Below are 14,938 nucleotides of genomic sequence, written 5' to 3' on the forward strand. Positions count from 1 at the left end.
TTTGCTCATCATTTTAATAAGAGGAATCTTTGGAATAAGAAAGAAATGGTTTTGTTGTGTCCTTTCAATACTGTAATGGTAATTTTACTTTAAAATTATCCTTTATTTTCCTTTATAATTAAAACATCAGTCACAGGTGAGGAGACTACAGGAGAAACAACATCAAAGTAACAGAAATTGTATCTTTTTAAAATATGCATGTTGTGGAACTTCATTTTGCAACCCAGGCTTATGAGAAATATGGAAATTCTTGGATTTTAATATATTCTTTACAAACATTAGCTTACTTTGTGGATCATCAAAAACATATTTTATATGTAATGGAGTATTCAGTTTTCTCTGTTCAAATATTTGTAATGGATTTGTTAATATATGGCCTGGCTTTAAGGCTACCACTGGAATAGTGATGGCCAAAGCTATGCAGCCTAAAACAACTGAAAAAGTACTGACTAGGCCAAACAACAAGTAAATGATTTAATATTTGAGAATCTGCAAAAAGCAGGTCTGAACAATGAGTCCTGACACAAATTGGTACAATTTTTAATTCAAATACAGCACCTGTAATGAAAGAATGATGGATCAGATGAATAAAATGGGGCTTATAGTTTTTGTATAAGATGATGCAGAGTTCATAAGATGGTGTGAAAAGTATTGCAACAGGGAGATGTGAAACTGTTATCTCAAACCGCACGATGAGAAAAAACAAAACAACTTGTTCCCAAAACATGCTGATAAGACGCGTGGGAAAGTATGATCTCAGAAAGTGAGAAAGATTAGGAGCAAGGTTTCTCACCATTCACTTCTATGGAGAGGTTTGTGTATAAAAGAGGGGAGATTTTGCCTTAGTTTTGGTCTCCTCCCCAACGCTTCTCTCAGACGGCAGGGCGCTGTGCAGATAAACCCAGAATCTGATGTCTGTATTTTATCAACTTAAAGACTTGTCTTTGGGTAAGGAATAAAATGTACCTATCTATTTAAACCTATCTCTGTCTCTATTTTTATTGATTCTATCTTCTCTTTACCTAACATTTAGCCTAAGGTAGATCACATACAAGTGATACTCAGTGTTGGACAGAAAGCAGTAGTTATGGGAATTAGTTTTCAATTACAGCTCCTAATGCCACCCCCTTATGATTGGGTGACAATGGAGGTTAGAGAAACTATACCGAACCTGACCTTTAGTCCCCCGTGTGATGGAGTCAGAAAGAGGTCTAAAAGAGGGGGGATAAAAACAGATTGCAGCAATAAAACAAAAAAAAATGTCAATTTCAGCTGTGATAGGATGATACCAACAAAGAGAGATAATCTAGCATTTGTGTTTGCCAGTCTAGTGGGGACCAAATATTTTTACATTTGTGCACCATACTTTTTTTCCCCAAGCAGCAACATCCTGTTTCATTATAGATCATTGGTTTTCAAACTTGTCCTGGAGAACCAGGGCCGCCGAGAGGGGGGGGGGCAAAATTCCCGTGGCCCGGGCCTCCAGGGGGGCCCAGCGCCGCAGTCCCACCCGCCACCGCCACCGGGCCCTTTCCACCCGAACCCCTGCCAGCAGAAGTGCTGTCTTCTGTTCTGACTCCGGCGTGCGCGGCCCATACAGACACACTCCTCTCAGCTGATCTTCGCTGTACTCTACAGGGCTTCTGTGCGTCTACATGCAGGACGTCAGACACACAGAAGCCCTGCAGAGTACAGCGAAGATCAGCTGAGAGCAGCGCGTCTGTGTGGGCCGCGCACGCCGGAGTCAGGTCAGAAGACTGCACTTCTGCTGGCGGGGGTTTGGGTGGAAGGGGCCCGGCCCGGTGGCGGAGGCGGGTGGGACTGTGGCGCCGGGCCCCCCTCAGGGGGAGCGACAACGACAACCTGGGGGGGCGGAGCACAGGGTCAGGGGCCCGGCCCAGTCTCTCGGCGGCCCTGTGGAGGACCACCAGGCAATCAGGTTTTCAGGCTATCCACAATAAATAGGTATGAAAGAGATTTGTATGCCTTCTACCTCCATCATATGCTAACTTCTCTCTTGCATGTTTACTGTGGATATATGGAAAACCCGATTGGATATTGGTCCCCAAGGTTAGATTTGAGAACCACTGCCATAGATTACCGTCAGGACTGAGTTATCCTTCCTATTAAGCAAGATCACCTTAATTGCTATGGATAGAAGAAAATCTAAAAGTCTTGTAGCTTATTTAGAAATCTTGATTGGAGTACTCGCCTTCAGCTTTCCCCTTCTCTCTCAGCTGTGGTCCCGTCCTCATTTCCTGTTTACGCAAGGGCGGGACGCTGTTGAGGGAGAAGAGGGTGGGCAGGGGAGGGTTGGAACTGGAACCTGGGGGGAAGGTGGGGTTTGGGGCATCACTGGACATGGAGGTGAGGGCAGAGGAGAATCGGTGGACATGGATCGGAGGGAGGGGAGACAGGAGAAATCGCTAGACATGGAGGGGAGGGCAGGGGAGAGAGGAGAATTGCTGCATATGGATGGGGGAGAGGGCAGGGGAGAAAACAGTTGCTGGACATGAATGGATGCAAGGGAGAGAGAAGACTTGCTAGACATGGATGCAGGGGAGAAAGGACAGTTGCTGGACATGGATACAGGAGACAGCAGGTGAGAGAGGAGAGTTGCTGGACATGAATGGATGGAAGGCAGGGGGGAGAGAGGACGGTTGCTGGACATGGATGCAGGGGAGAGAGGAGAACTGCTGCACATGGATGGAGGGCAGGGGAGAGAGGAGAGTTGCTGGACATGGATGGAGGGGAGGGCAGGGGAGAGAGGAGAATCGCTGGGTGGCTGGAGGGGGGCCAGGGGCGAGAGGAGAATCGCTGGGAGGCTGGAGAGAGGGCAGGGGAGAGAGGAGAATCACACACACTGTCTCTCACACAGACACACTCGCACCCAGTCTCACTCTCTGCCACACACAGACACTCGCACGGTGCTGCCAACCACGCAGAGGGGGGGAGGGGCAGGGGGTCCTGAGACCAGAGGGGAGGGGAACACAGAGGGGGGAGGGGATCCTGAGGGGGAGGGGGTCCTGAGACCAGGGAGGGGGGGAGGTATCTCTGTCACACACACACACACACACTCACTCTCTCTCTCTCTCTCTCTCTCTCTCTCACACACTCTATGTTTCACACTGTACATTCACTCTCTGTGTCACACAGTCATTCTCACACACTCTCTCGGTCTCACAGAGAGTCTGTGTATCGCACACATACTCTCACACTCACACACACTGTATCTGTGTGAAGCACACTCTCGCACTCACTGTGTCTCACATACGCACTCGCACACACTCTCTCTCTCACACACGCACTCGCAGATTCACTCTCTCACACAGTCACTCTCTCACACACACTCTCTCAAACATATACACTCCGAGGAAAACCTTGCTAGCGCCCGTTTCATTGGTTTCAGAAACGGGCCTTTTTTCCTAGTGAGCACATAAAAAAACTTTAAAAACAAACATTTTTCTAATAGTACTTTGTGCATTGAGGGCATTGAATAATTTTCATCATTATATGATATATGGGGATTGTGTTATATGATACTTTTAGTAATATAGCACATAAAGAAGTATACCATTGCTAAGATGGCATGACCAAAATTTGATTGTGCCCACTTTTGATATTTTCCCTACTTTCAGTGGCATCAATGAGTTAGGAAAAGCAGTGATGCTGATAATGAATTACTTACCAGTTTCTCTCGGAACCTTTCTCAATCAACTGGTGACACCACAACCTATAGATCTGCTTCCCACACCTTCGTAGTGCCCAGGCATGTAGTACTAGCTGGCATTCTTAGTTGTTGGTAGAGGTTTTATTACAGATTTTGAAACGGCTGTTATTGCAGTGTGTATTTCCTGTATACCCATTTCTGACTTAATTATTAGGGTATATGCAGTGCTGTAGTTGATAAGACAGGTGCCGCTCCGCCCAGACCATGAAGAGGCCGGATTCCCTGGCCAGACGGCTGCTGCGGATCCCCCCCGCCTGTTGATGTAAGCTACAGCCATTGCATTGTTGGAAAAGACTTGGACCGCCGTCCCCTTCAGGAATGGGAGAAACGACTTCAGAGCTAGCCGCACCGCCCGAAGCTCCAGAAAATTGATGGTCCAGCGGGACTCCTGCAGTGACCACATACCCTGCTGTAGATAGAAGATACTGAGGAACTGGGCGGCTAGCACGTGGCTAGGTAGTAGTGCTCAGTTCTGGATTTTCTATCTCCACCTGCTGGTCGATGGACATAACTACCCACTTGTCCTGGAATAGTGTGAAGAACTAATGGAAAGAAAATGATCAGATAAGACCTACTTTCTCCTTCAATGCTAGTCACTGGACATGTCCTGGCATTGAAAATCTGGGAAAATACCAAACGCAATTCTGGGTATCCAGCAAAAATCGGTTTCAAATTTCAAATTTAGCAAACTATAACAGAAACCCTAATTGAAACTTTAAAGTATTAAAAATGTTCTCATTTGCTCATATTGTATACATAATTACTTTTTGTAAAAAGCTCAATAAAATTGTATAAATATTTATTTGTTGTGCTCAGTTTTTTTTTTTTGGTGTATTGCTGTGGACTAAAAGTTTTGGATATTGTCCATTAATTAAACATTATGATCAGGATGGAGGTAGGATGTGCTATGATGTAAATGTGGTGTCCCTGCAAAGCTTGGACTTTTAGTCCACAGCAATACACCAAAAAAAAAACTGAGCACAACAAATAAATATTTATACAATTTTATTGAGCTTTTTACAAAAAGTAATTATGTATACAATATGAGCAAATGAGAACATTTTTAATACTTTAAAGTTTCAATTAGGGTTTCTGTTGTAGTTTGCTAATATTGAAAATCTGGGCTCAGCGCTGACCGTGGGAGGCAGCCCGGCTAGCTCCCACAGTCTCAATATCGACCTTTATGTATATAGTCAGTTCAGACATAACTTAGCAGCAAAAACTTTGTATTCCCAAACAGTGTCTATTCGGGGGGAAATAGAGATGACATCATTTCCCTGTTTGGGAACAGTTTATATTCCTCAGATGGAATGGAGAAGAGTGATAATGATAGCAGAGGCACCTTTTTCTTGCTTTATTCTTCTATATCATATTTGAGTTCCTGAAGAAGTTTATACAAAACCCTGCAGAGTCGGACTCTTTATGATAAATCGAGAGCGCAGGAGCACTTAGGTGCAAGGACAAAAAAAGTCTGGTTTGTTTATTGGATTCTTTACCATTACTATTTGTGGAGGGTGCTGAAGTGCTGCTGCGGAGGGACTATACAAGTTGGATGTGTTTCCAGAAGAGTATTTGTGGAATTACAAAGCAACTGTGGATTTGTTCCCCGATTGGAAGGAAATATTGAACACTTACGAGGGAATCTACTAATCACATCACGATAAGTGCCCTATTTATATTGTTCTATTTTGAGGTCAGAGGAGCAATAGATAGGATCGATTTACTCAGACACTTTTTTATAAAAATTTCTTTAGGTCACTTATTTGGTAAAAAGAGCACCGGTGTGCGGTTTGCTGACACAATAACAATCACGGAGAAGTTCTATGATTGACAAGCTTGTCCACCCTTAGAGACATAAATCACTTCGGTGTTGTCTCACTTGGGTGAGTTTATACTCTGAGAACTCTCCATTATACAAAACATTTTTTCATAAAGATTTCAGTGTCTAGTAAATCTGTCATATATATTTTGCTTCCTCTGTTGTACTCTGGTTATTGGATATTTGGTAGTTGTATTTTACCAGGGATTTACTTTTGGGATTGTTAAATTTGAATGTCAAATTATCATAACAGCATTTCTGTTGAGATGCAGCACGGCAAAGTGCTGTGCGTCACTAACCACTGCAAAAACGCGTGTTGGGTCATTCTAGCAACATATTTGATGGGCAGAATAAACTTTGGTCACCCTGAACATTGTGGTTAGCTTTCTTCACTTCTTCTTTGATTTGAACTCTGTAGCAGTCCCATTTGTTCTGTTTTACTAGTAGTAGGTGTATTGTTGTTTTAGAACCCTATGTAATATTTTTATTAGGGTAGGGTTTATGTTTGAATCATGTTAGTTCACATGGAGGGGCATAATCGAACGGGGCCGGCCATCTATAAGGGCGGCCATCTCTAATGATGGCCCCATAAAGCGGCGTACCCGACCGTATTATCGAAAAAAATGGGCGTCCATCTTTCGGTTCGATAATACGGTTGGGGCCAGCCAAATCTCAACATTTGAGCCGCCCTTAGAGATGGCCGTCATTGGTTTTCGCCGATAATGGAAACTAATGGCGGCCATCTCAAACCCGGCCAAATCCAAGCCATTTGGTCATGGGAGGAGCCAGCATTTGTAGTGCACTGATCCCACTGACATGCCAGGACACCAACCAGGCACCCTATGGGGCACTGCAATGGACTTCAAAAATTGCTCCCAAGTCCACAGCTCCCTTCCCTTGTGTGCTCCCCACAGTTGTACACCACTGCCATAGCCCTTATGGGTGAAGGGGGCACCTACATGTGGGTACAGTGGGTTTCTGGTGGGTTTTGGAAGTCTCACATTTACCACTAGAAGTATAACAGGTAGGGGGGGATGGGGATGGGCCTGGGTCCGCCTGCCTGAAGTGCACTGCAGTACCCACTAAAAACTGCTCCAGGGACCTGCATAGTGCTGTCATGGAGCTGGGTATGACATTTGAGGCTGGCACAGAGGTTGGCAAAAAAATGTTTTTTAATTTTTTTGGGTGGGAGGGGGTTGGTGACCACTGGGGGGAGTAAGGGGATATGATCCCTGATTCCCTCCGGTGATCATTTTGTCAGTTCGGGCACCTTTTCGAGGCTTGGTCGTGAAAAAAAAAGGGACCAAGTAAAGTCGGCCAAATGCTCGTCTGAGACGCCCTTCTTTTTTCCATTATCGGCCGAGGACGCCCATCTCTTAACCACGCACCCGTCCCACCTTCGGTACACTGCCGACACACCCCTTTGAACTTTGGCCGGCCCTGCGATGGAAAGCAGTTGAAGCCCGCCAAAATCGGCTTTCGATTATACCGATTTGGCCGGCCATAGGAGAAGGCCGGCCATCTCCCGATTTGTGTCAGAAGATGGCCGCCCTTCTCCTTCGAAAATAAGCAGGATAGCTATGGTTGGGGGCAGATAGGGTTTTTTTCCGATGCAGAGAATGTTTACGTTTAATTCTTAAGAGCTGCCATATTGTATCAGACCAAAGGTCCATGAGGGTCATGTATGCCATGTATCACATATGCGAGCATTGTCTATCAAAAGGTTGAGAACCATTGGTCTGTAATATAAAGCTCTTTTTAAAAGATCTATTACTCAGTACTGGACTTTGGTAGAATTTGGCATTTAACTCCTTAAAGACTTGATCCTGCTGATTTCCCCACGTTTTCTTAGTTGGGTGTTTAACAACTCACCAGACTCCCAAAACATAGCTCAATGGCTAATAATTCATTGGAGTGCTAGCTGTCATCATAGGCTCAAAAACCCTGCTCAGGTTTTTTGAGCCTATGATGACAGCTAGCACTCCAGTGAATTATTAGCCATTGAGCTATGTTTTGAGAGTCTGGTGAGGCTTTTTCTTCTGTACACGAGAATATAGAGTTTGAAGTTTAGAGCTTAGGATTCAAAAGAGATAGTACTAAGTAAATTAATCCTAGGAAACACTAATACTTGTAGTGAGTAGGTGTTTAACAACTCAGTCAACAGGGCTCCAATGTGTACTATAAACTTTCAGTAGTAGCCCACAAGTTCCAAAAACGGTCTAAGCTGATATATATTTTTTTTAATTTATAAATTTAGGGCTCAATATAAAACAAGCTGAGCTCCTGAATTTGTTCCCTGTTTTCAGTCAGACTTAGGAGCATAACTTTTCAGCTGAGAATTCATCATAATTTAAGGGCTTTAAGTTTGTGCTCATAAATTTTGGCCTGCCATTTGCCTAGATTCATGAGCCTGTTACTGAAAATCAATGTTAAGCTCCTAACTTCTTTCCCTTGCCTTCCCTGTTGCCACCCACTTTTTATGCTCATAAATTTGAGTTTAGTGAAATTTTGAGTAAAAATATATGCACTCTCTAGTATATTTTCCAAGAGGCCATTTTATGAGCATAATTCTCAAAGGGCTCCTTTTATAAAGCGGCGCTACTGATTAGTGTGTGCTGAATGTGACGAAGCCCATAGGAATTGAATGAGCTTTGTTACATTTTGCGCGCCACTAATCATTAGCACAGCTTTGTAAAAGGAGCCGAATGTGAGGAGCATAAATCCTTTTAATATTGGGCCCTTAGTTAATATAGGAGTAAATTAATGAAAAGAAAAGAAACAAACAAATGCATTGGGAAAAAATTCTAAAATATTCATCATCAAATTATCACAAGTCCACATTGAGAGTAACCCAACTGACAAGATTTCAAGGCCCATAACAGGCAACCTAACTATTAAACCCCTTCTTTTCTGTGGTACGCTGAAGATCACAAGAATAACAATTATCCTGATGTCAACCTTTCAGAAAGAAAGCTTTCTAAGTGAACAAGGATCCATAAACACATAACAGTTATTCCCTAAGGTAACCAGACATTTACACGAAAAAAGAATGTCACCCACAGGGACAACACCTTAGATTTTAAAGCCAAAAATGTTTTCCTTTTTATCTGAGTTGTCTGTCTACATTAGGAAAAACATCCTATTTGCTAACCACAAATGGTAAAATGCTCCTTAGAAAAGTACAGTTTCAAAATTGACTTTTTTTTTTTAAGTTCTGTTTGAAAAGTTACCAACAAGGTAGCATGATTTTCTATATTATCCTGGGAGGATTCAAGAAACTCGGAGATATGCAGCATTGGAAGAAAAGTAGTGGGATCCAAGGCCCCTATTTCCTCTTGAAAATATCTATGTTCCTAAAGGAACTAGGCAGAGACTCTGCCTTTGGATATAACAAACTTTCCTTCAAATATTTCTTTAATAATAGAGGAGCCAGATCAAATTTAACCAAGAGAGTTCATGTGTTTGTAACAAGCAGACTTGACTACTGTAATTTGTTCAAGGTCTTACTAAAACAATTAGTGCAAAATACAGCCGCTTGTTTAATAGTCATTGGGAAAAGATCAGATCACTCCTATTTTGTGAGATTTACACTGGCCTCCTGTTGCAACCAGGATGACTTTCAAGCTATCTTGCTTGGTTTTCAAGGCTTTTTATATAGAAGTTCCAAAATATCTCTCGGGCAAGCTGATTAAGCTGGAGCATTAATGCTTTTTGCGTTCTTCTCAATGTTCCTTGCTTCAACTTCCATCATTAAAATTAGCATCCACTAGAAAAATAGCCTTTTGCGATATGGGGAACTATTTTTGTGGAATTCTTTTATCTGCTAATGTCGGTGGCATGTCGAGCTAACTTGGCTTTCATAAGTTTCTGAAAACCTGAATTTCTGTAACCACTTTTGGAGATTCATAGGTCTGTGAAATTCTTAGTTTTGAATATTGTAGTCTGATTCTAGTGAACGTTTTTGGCTTAGTTTGCATATTTTTGTGAGATGTTTGGTTTGTATACATCATAACGTATTAAGTGGTATATCAATTCAAATAAATGAAATCAGATAATGTCTTAGGAAAATTCAAAAATTGCAAATTCTTAGCTCAAACAGATTTCTCCAAAACCTCTAAATGGCCAAATATAGACAATGAATCTCTAGCATTTGAAATAGCAACAGCCTGCAAATTATTAACCTGAAATTCAACTTTAGACAAACAAGTAGTCAGTTAGACTGCTGTATCATCAAGGACTCAAAAGAGCACTCAGGAAGGAAAAGGCTATAGCAGCGAGACTAAGGGACCCTTTTACTAAAGCACTGGAGGGCTAAAGCGCGGCTAGCGTGTGCCAAATTGGCACTACCGCTGGGCTAGTGCGTGCACCCATAGATAATTCTGAGTGAGCTGAATCCCGTAGTAGTAAATAATTTTCAATTTTCTACTGTGAGGGTATTCCCAGCAGTAATCAGCAGTTGGTGCGCTACATGGTTATGATATGAAAGTCACAAATAAGTAATTTAGTATTACTTAGGTGATTGCCTAACTTCTGTATAGTATGATTTTTTGCAGTTCCCATCATTCCACCTCTTGGAAGTTTGGCTAACATCTGCTGCAATAGTGCTGTTGCTAAATATCCAGTTAGGTTGCACCAATGCCCCTCCTCTGAGGGCATTTCAAAGTAATATTATACATCATTCACACTAATATACAAATTCCATGTCAAGTAATATACACTGCTGTGTATGTGTGTGTATAGAGTCTTAAGTGCCAGTCTTTAACTCAGTCCATGACACTGGGAATACCTATAAAACCACTCCCTGCTTGAAGTGGGAAAATGTATGGGCACAGCCAACAGTCTGGTTGATCACTTCTACAGTGGCACCATATAACTTTTGCAGGGTTTTGCCAGTTCATGCTGTCATGGTACTGCTTATCAGGAGGCTCGTACTGCAGGCTTGGAGGGAGGCCTTCATCTTTCACAGGAGTGTGATGGCCTGTGGGCAAAAACATATCTGACAAATCACCAAATGAGCATCTCCTCCCACAGAACTGATTTCTCCCCATTCCTTTCGTTTCTCTAGGGTATACTGTCACCTTTCCACCTCAACATCTTTTTCTGGCATAGAAACTCTTACTGCAACTGTGCATAAGATCTGTCAGACCTCAGTGTAAACACTTGTACATCCCCCTGTCACTTGGCATGTCCGCCCTAAAGTGTTCTGTACCAGCCCTCATATTCTCACAAGTGGGTGACGCCGATCCGCGTCACCTGGTTTGGCATTTGCCGTTGTAAAAGAGTGCTTTGTGGAGCACGAGCTGCGCTCCACTACACATGCGCGAGTGTCTTCCTGCCAGTCGCACAAATGTGGTCGCCTCAGTTTATTTTTTTATTTTTTTACAGTTTTGTAATCTATTAAATTTTATAACAATCATAATATACATCTTATGAGTGATAATACACAACTTTGAAAATTAAATCTGAAGAAATATAAATCATATAGTTAAGATTTTTCGTTAGATATCGACCACAATGATTTTTAGGTAATTGATCCAAGAGAGGAAATAACAAAAAGAAAAAAAAATGTAGAGATATATACTTATACATCTTATAATTAACTAAAATTAATGATACAGCTTACCCAGGTGGCTTACTCCAAGCTATCTTACAGTGTATCATCTATGACTAACTAGACTGTTACATTAACCTCCTCCTTACTTAATAAAAATTCTTCTAATTGTTTGGGATCAAAGAATTGAAATTGTTTAGATTGAAATAATATATGACAAATACAAGGAAATTTAAGTACAAAACTTGCAGCTATTACCAAAGTCCTCGGACGCAAGGCTAAAAAAGTTTTGCATCTTTTCTGTGTTTCTCTAGATAAATCAGGGTAAATTCTTATTTTAGATCCCAAAACTATAGAGTCCAAATGTCTCAAGGAAAGTTTTAACACTGCATCTCTGTCCATCTCCAGGGCAAAAGAGACCAACATAGTTGTTCTCTGAGTTATGGCCTCTAAAGAGGATTCTAAGAAGGATGCGAGGTTCATTATTTCACCTCCTTGAGGTTGTAAAACACCTGAAACTGTTTTAATATTACCTTGTAACTAAAATGCCCGGGTTATAGGTGGTAAAGAGTCCTCTGACATGCCTAAAATTTCAATTAAAAATGTTTTAACCATTTCTATTGGTGTAATTAGGGGTGATCTAAGAAAGTTTATCAGTTTCAGATTAAGCCTCCTGGATTGGTTCTCTAAGTATTCCAAGCATCTGAAAGTAAAATTTTTCTCTTAAGCTTTGTCCCAGAAGTTCCATTTTCTGAATTCTTTCGTCTAGTTGTTTCACTTCAGAAGCTTGTTGTTCACTAGTCTGTACCTGAATTAGAGCAGCTTCCGATAAGGACTTAATTACTTTAGTTTTTTCAGTTATCAAGAATTGTAAGGAAGATTGCGTAGTAAAGGTCAAATCCCAGAGTGACTCCATTGTCACTATGGCTGGCTTTTCCATTTTCCCCAAAGAAAAAAACAAGAAAAGGGGCTTTAGCAGCCTGTTCCAATGTACTCACTATCTGTGAAGACAGCGCAGGTGTAGATATCACCATTGGTTCCTCCAGGCTGTTAGCGTTTGGTTTTCCTCTCAGCATGGGCAAGTTCCCCCCCTGCTCGCTCTGGTCCCCACTCTGAGACTGAGCTACAGTACTTGGCTCCAGGCTTCCTCAACCTGGCTGGGGAGGAGCCGCACGTTCGACGGGGCTCAGGGAGACCCCGTCTACAATGCTAGCAGCGCCGAAACGCTTCGACTGCGGGAGTAGAAGCCGTCCTGGGACCAGGCATAACTCCAAACTGATCCAGGGTCGTCTGTTGGAGCTGGTAAGTCCCAGTAGGGGTGGAGGGAGTCTCCCTAACTTTGCCTCTCCTTTTCCCTATTCTGGCGATAGGAGAGGAACCCTCTTCAACAGCGTTTGTGTCTCAGACCGGAGCGCGTCTGGTGTTGTATCTCAGACCGTCGCCATCTTGGATTCCCGCCGCGGTCGCCTCAGTTTAATACTAAAGTAAAAAATAAAGTAAAAAGAACCAAGGAGACAACTCCAATGGGAGGTGGGAAGGATTGTGAGAATATGAAGCCTGCTGTCCTCGGAGAATACCTGCTACAAGTAAGTAACTTCCCTTTCTCTGAGGAGAAGCAGGCTTCTCTCTTCTCACGTGGGGAATCCATAGCATCCAGGCTCACCAAAAACAACAAATATTGGCCAACTGGGCCTCACAATGGCGAGGACATAATGCAGATTAACCTGAAACTATATACAATCTGAATAAGAGTGTATCCTGGAACAGAATAAAATGGGCCTAAGGAGGGTGGAGTTGGATTCTAGACCCCAAACAGATTCTGCAACACTGACTTCCAAAACTGACTTGTCATGTCTGGTATCCTGCTGAAGTCAATAGTGAGATGTGAATGTGTGGAATGAAGATCACGTCGCAGCCTTGCAAATTTCTTTAATGGAAGCTGACCTCAAGTGGGCTACCGATGCAGCCATGTCTCTGACATTATGAGCCGTGACATGACCCTCCAAGGCCAGCCTGGCCTGGGCATAATGAATGAAATGCAATCTGCTAACCAAATTGAAATGGTGCGTTTCCTGATGGCAACCCCCATCCTGTTGGGATGAAAAAAAAAGCTGGGTAGACTGTCTGTGGTGCCTTGTGAGCTCCATGTAGTAAGTCAATGCTCTCTTGCAATCCAAGGTGTGCAAGCTTCTTTCGCCAGGATGGGCATGAGGTCGGGGAAAGAATGTGGGCAAAACAAATTGACTTGTTCAGATGGATCAGATGGAACACCGACACCACCTTTGGCAGGAACTTAGGGTGCGTGCAGAGGACTACTCTGTTGTGATGAAGCTTAGTATAAGGTGCATCCTTTACTAAGGCCTGAAGCTCACTGACCCTACGAGCTGAAGTAACATCCACCAAGAAAATGACCTTCCAAGTCGAGGAATTCAGTGGCTTAAAAGGAGCTTTCATCAGCTGGGTGAGAAAGAAGTTGAGATTCCATGACACTGGTGGAGGTTTGACAGGTGGCTTTGACAAAAGCAAATTTCTCATGAAGCAAACAACTAAAGGCTGTCCAGAGATGGGCTTACCTTCTACACATTGCTGATAAGCACTCATTACACTAGGGTAAACCCTTACGGAGTTGGTCTTGAGACCAGACTCTGTTAAGTGTAGAAGGTATTCAAGCAGGGTCTGTGCAGGTGAAGTAAGGGGATCTAAGGCCTTGCTCTCACACCAGATGGCAAACCTCCTCCATTTAAAAGAGTAATACCTCTTAGTGGACTCTTTTCTGGAAGCCAGCAAGAAATGGGAGATACCCTCCGAGAGACCCAAGTAAGCAAATTCTAGGCTCTCAATATCCAAGCTGTGAGAGCCAGAGACTGGAGGTTGGGATGTAGAAGTGACCCCTCGTCCTATGTGATGAGGGTCAGAAAACACTCCATCTCCACGGTTCTTTGGAGGATAACTCCAGAAGAAGAGGGATCCAAGTCTGCTGCAGTCAGTACGGCGCGATCAGAATCATGGTTCCACAGTCTTGCTTGAGTTTCAACAAAGTTTCTCCTACTAGAGGTATTGGAGAATACGCATACAGAAGAACTGTTACCCAATTGAGCAGGAAGGCATCTGACGCTAACCTGTTGTGGGCCTGAAGCCTGGAACAGAACTGAGGGACTTGATCTGAGTGGCAAAAAGATCCACTGAGGGGGGTGCACCACACTCGGAAGATCTTGCGGGCTATGCTCATATTGAGAGGCCACTTGTGCGGTTGCATTAACCTGCTCAGCCTGTCAGCCAGGGTATTGTGTGAAACCGCAAGATAAGTGGCTCAAAGGAACATGCCATGTTGGTGAGTCCTGTGCCACATCCAGATGGTCTCCTGACACAGAGGGTGTGATCCAGTGCCCCCCCCCCCCCCCCCCCCCCCCCGCTTGTTGGTGTAATACATTACAACCCGATTGTCTGTTTGGATGAGAACAATTTGGTTAGATAAGTGATATCTAAAAGCCTTTAGAGCGTTCTAGGTTGCCCAAAGCTCCAGGAGATTGATCTGAAGATTTGTTTCCTGGGCAGACCAAGCACCTTGCGTGTGAAGCCCATCTACATGAGCTCCCATCCCAGGAGAGATGCATCCATTGTCAACACTTTTTGAGGCTGAGGAATTTGGAATGGAAGTCCCAGAATCAAATTGGATCAAATTGTCCATCACCACTGAAGAGAGTGTACAAACTCTGGTGACACTTGGATGGTATCTTCTAGACTCCCCATAGCTTGATACCACTGAGAGGCCAGGGTCAGTTGAGGTGATCTCATGTGAAGATGTGTCAAGGGTGTAATGTACACTGTGGAAGCCATG

At 43.3% G+C, this 14,938-nt stretch overlaps 1 protein-coding gene across 1 annotated transcript in view; it reads left to right on the plus strand.

Annotated features, from left to right (window-relative positions):
- FAM92A (family with sequence similarity 92 member A) overlaps positions 1 to 14,938 on the plus strand; it is a 242,114-nt gene that overhangs the window by 125,559 nt on the left and 101,617 nt on the right. The window contains exon 5 of the mRNA XM_030216481.1: positions 131 to 136. Within this exon, the coding sequence (XP_030072341.1) occupies positions 131 to 136 (6 nt within the window). The remainder of the gene's footprint in view (positions 1 to 130; positions 137 to 14,938) is intronic.

Source organism: Microcaecilia unicolor, chromosome 1 (genome assembly GCF_901765095.1).
Source record: "Microcaecilia unicolor chromosome 1, aMicUni1.1, whole genome shotgun sequence".
NCBI classification, from domain to species: domain Eukaryota; kingdom Metazoa; phylum Chordata; class Amphibia; order Gymnophiona; family Siphonopidae; genus Microcaecilia; species Microcaecilia unicolor.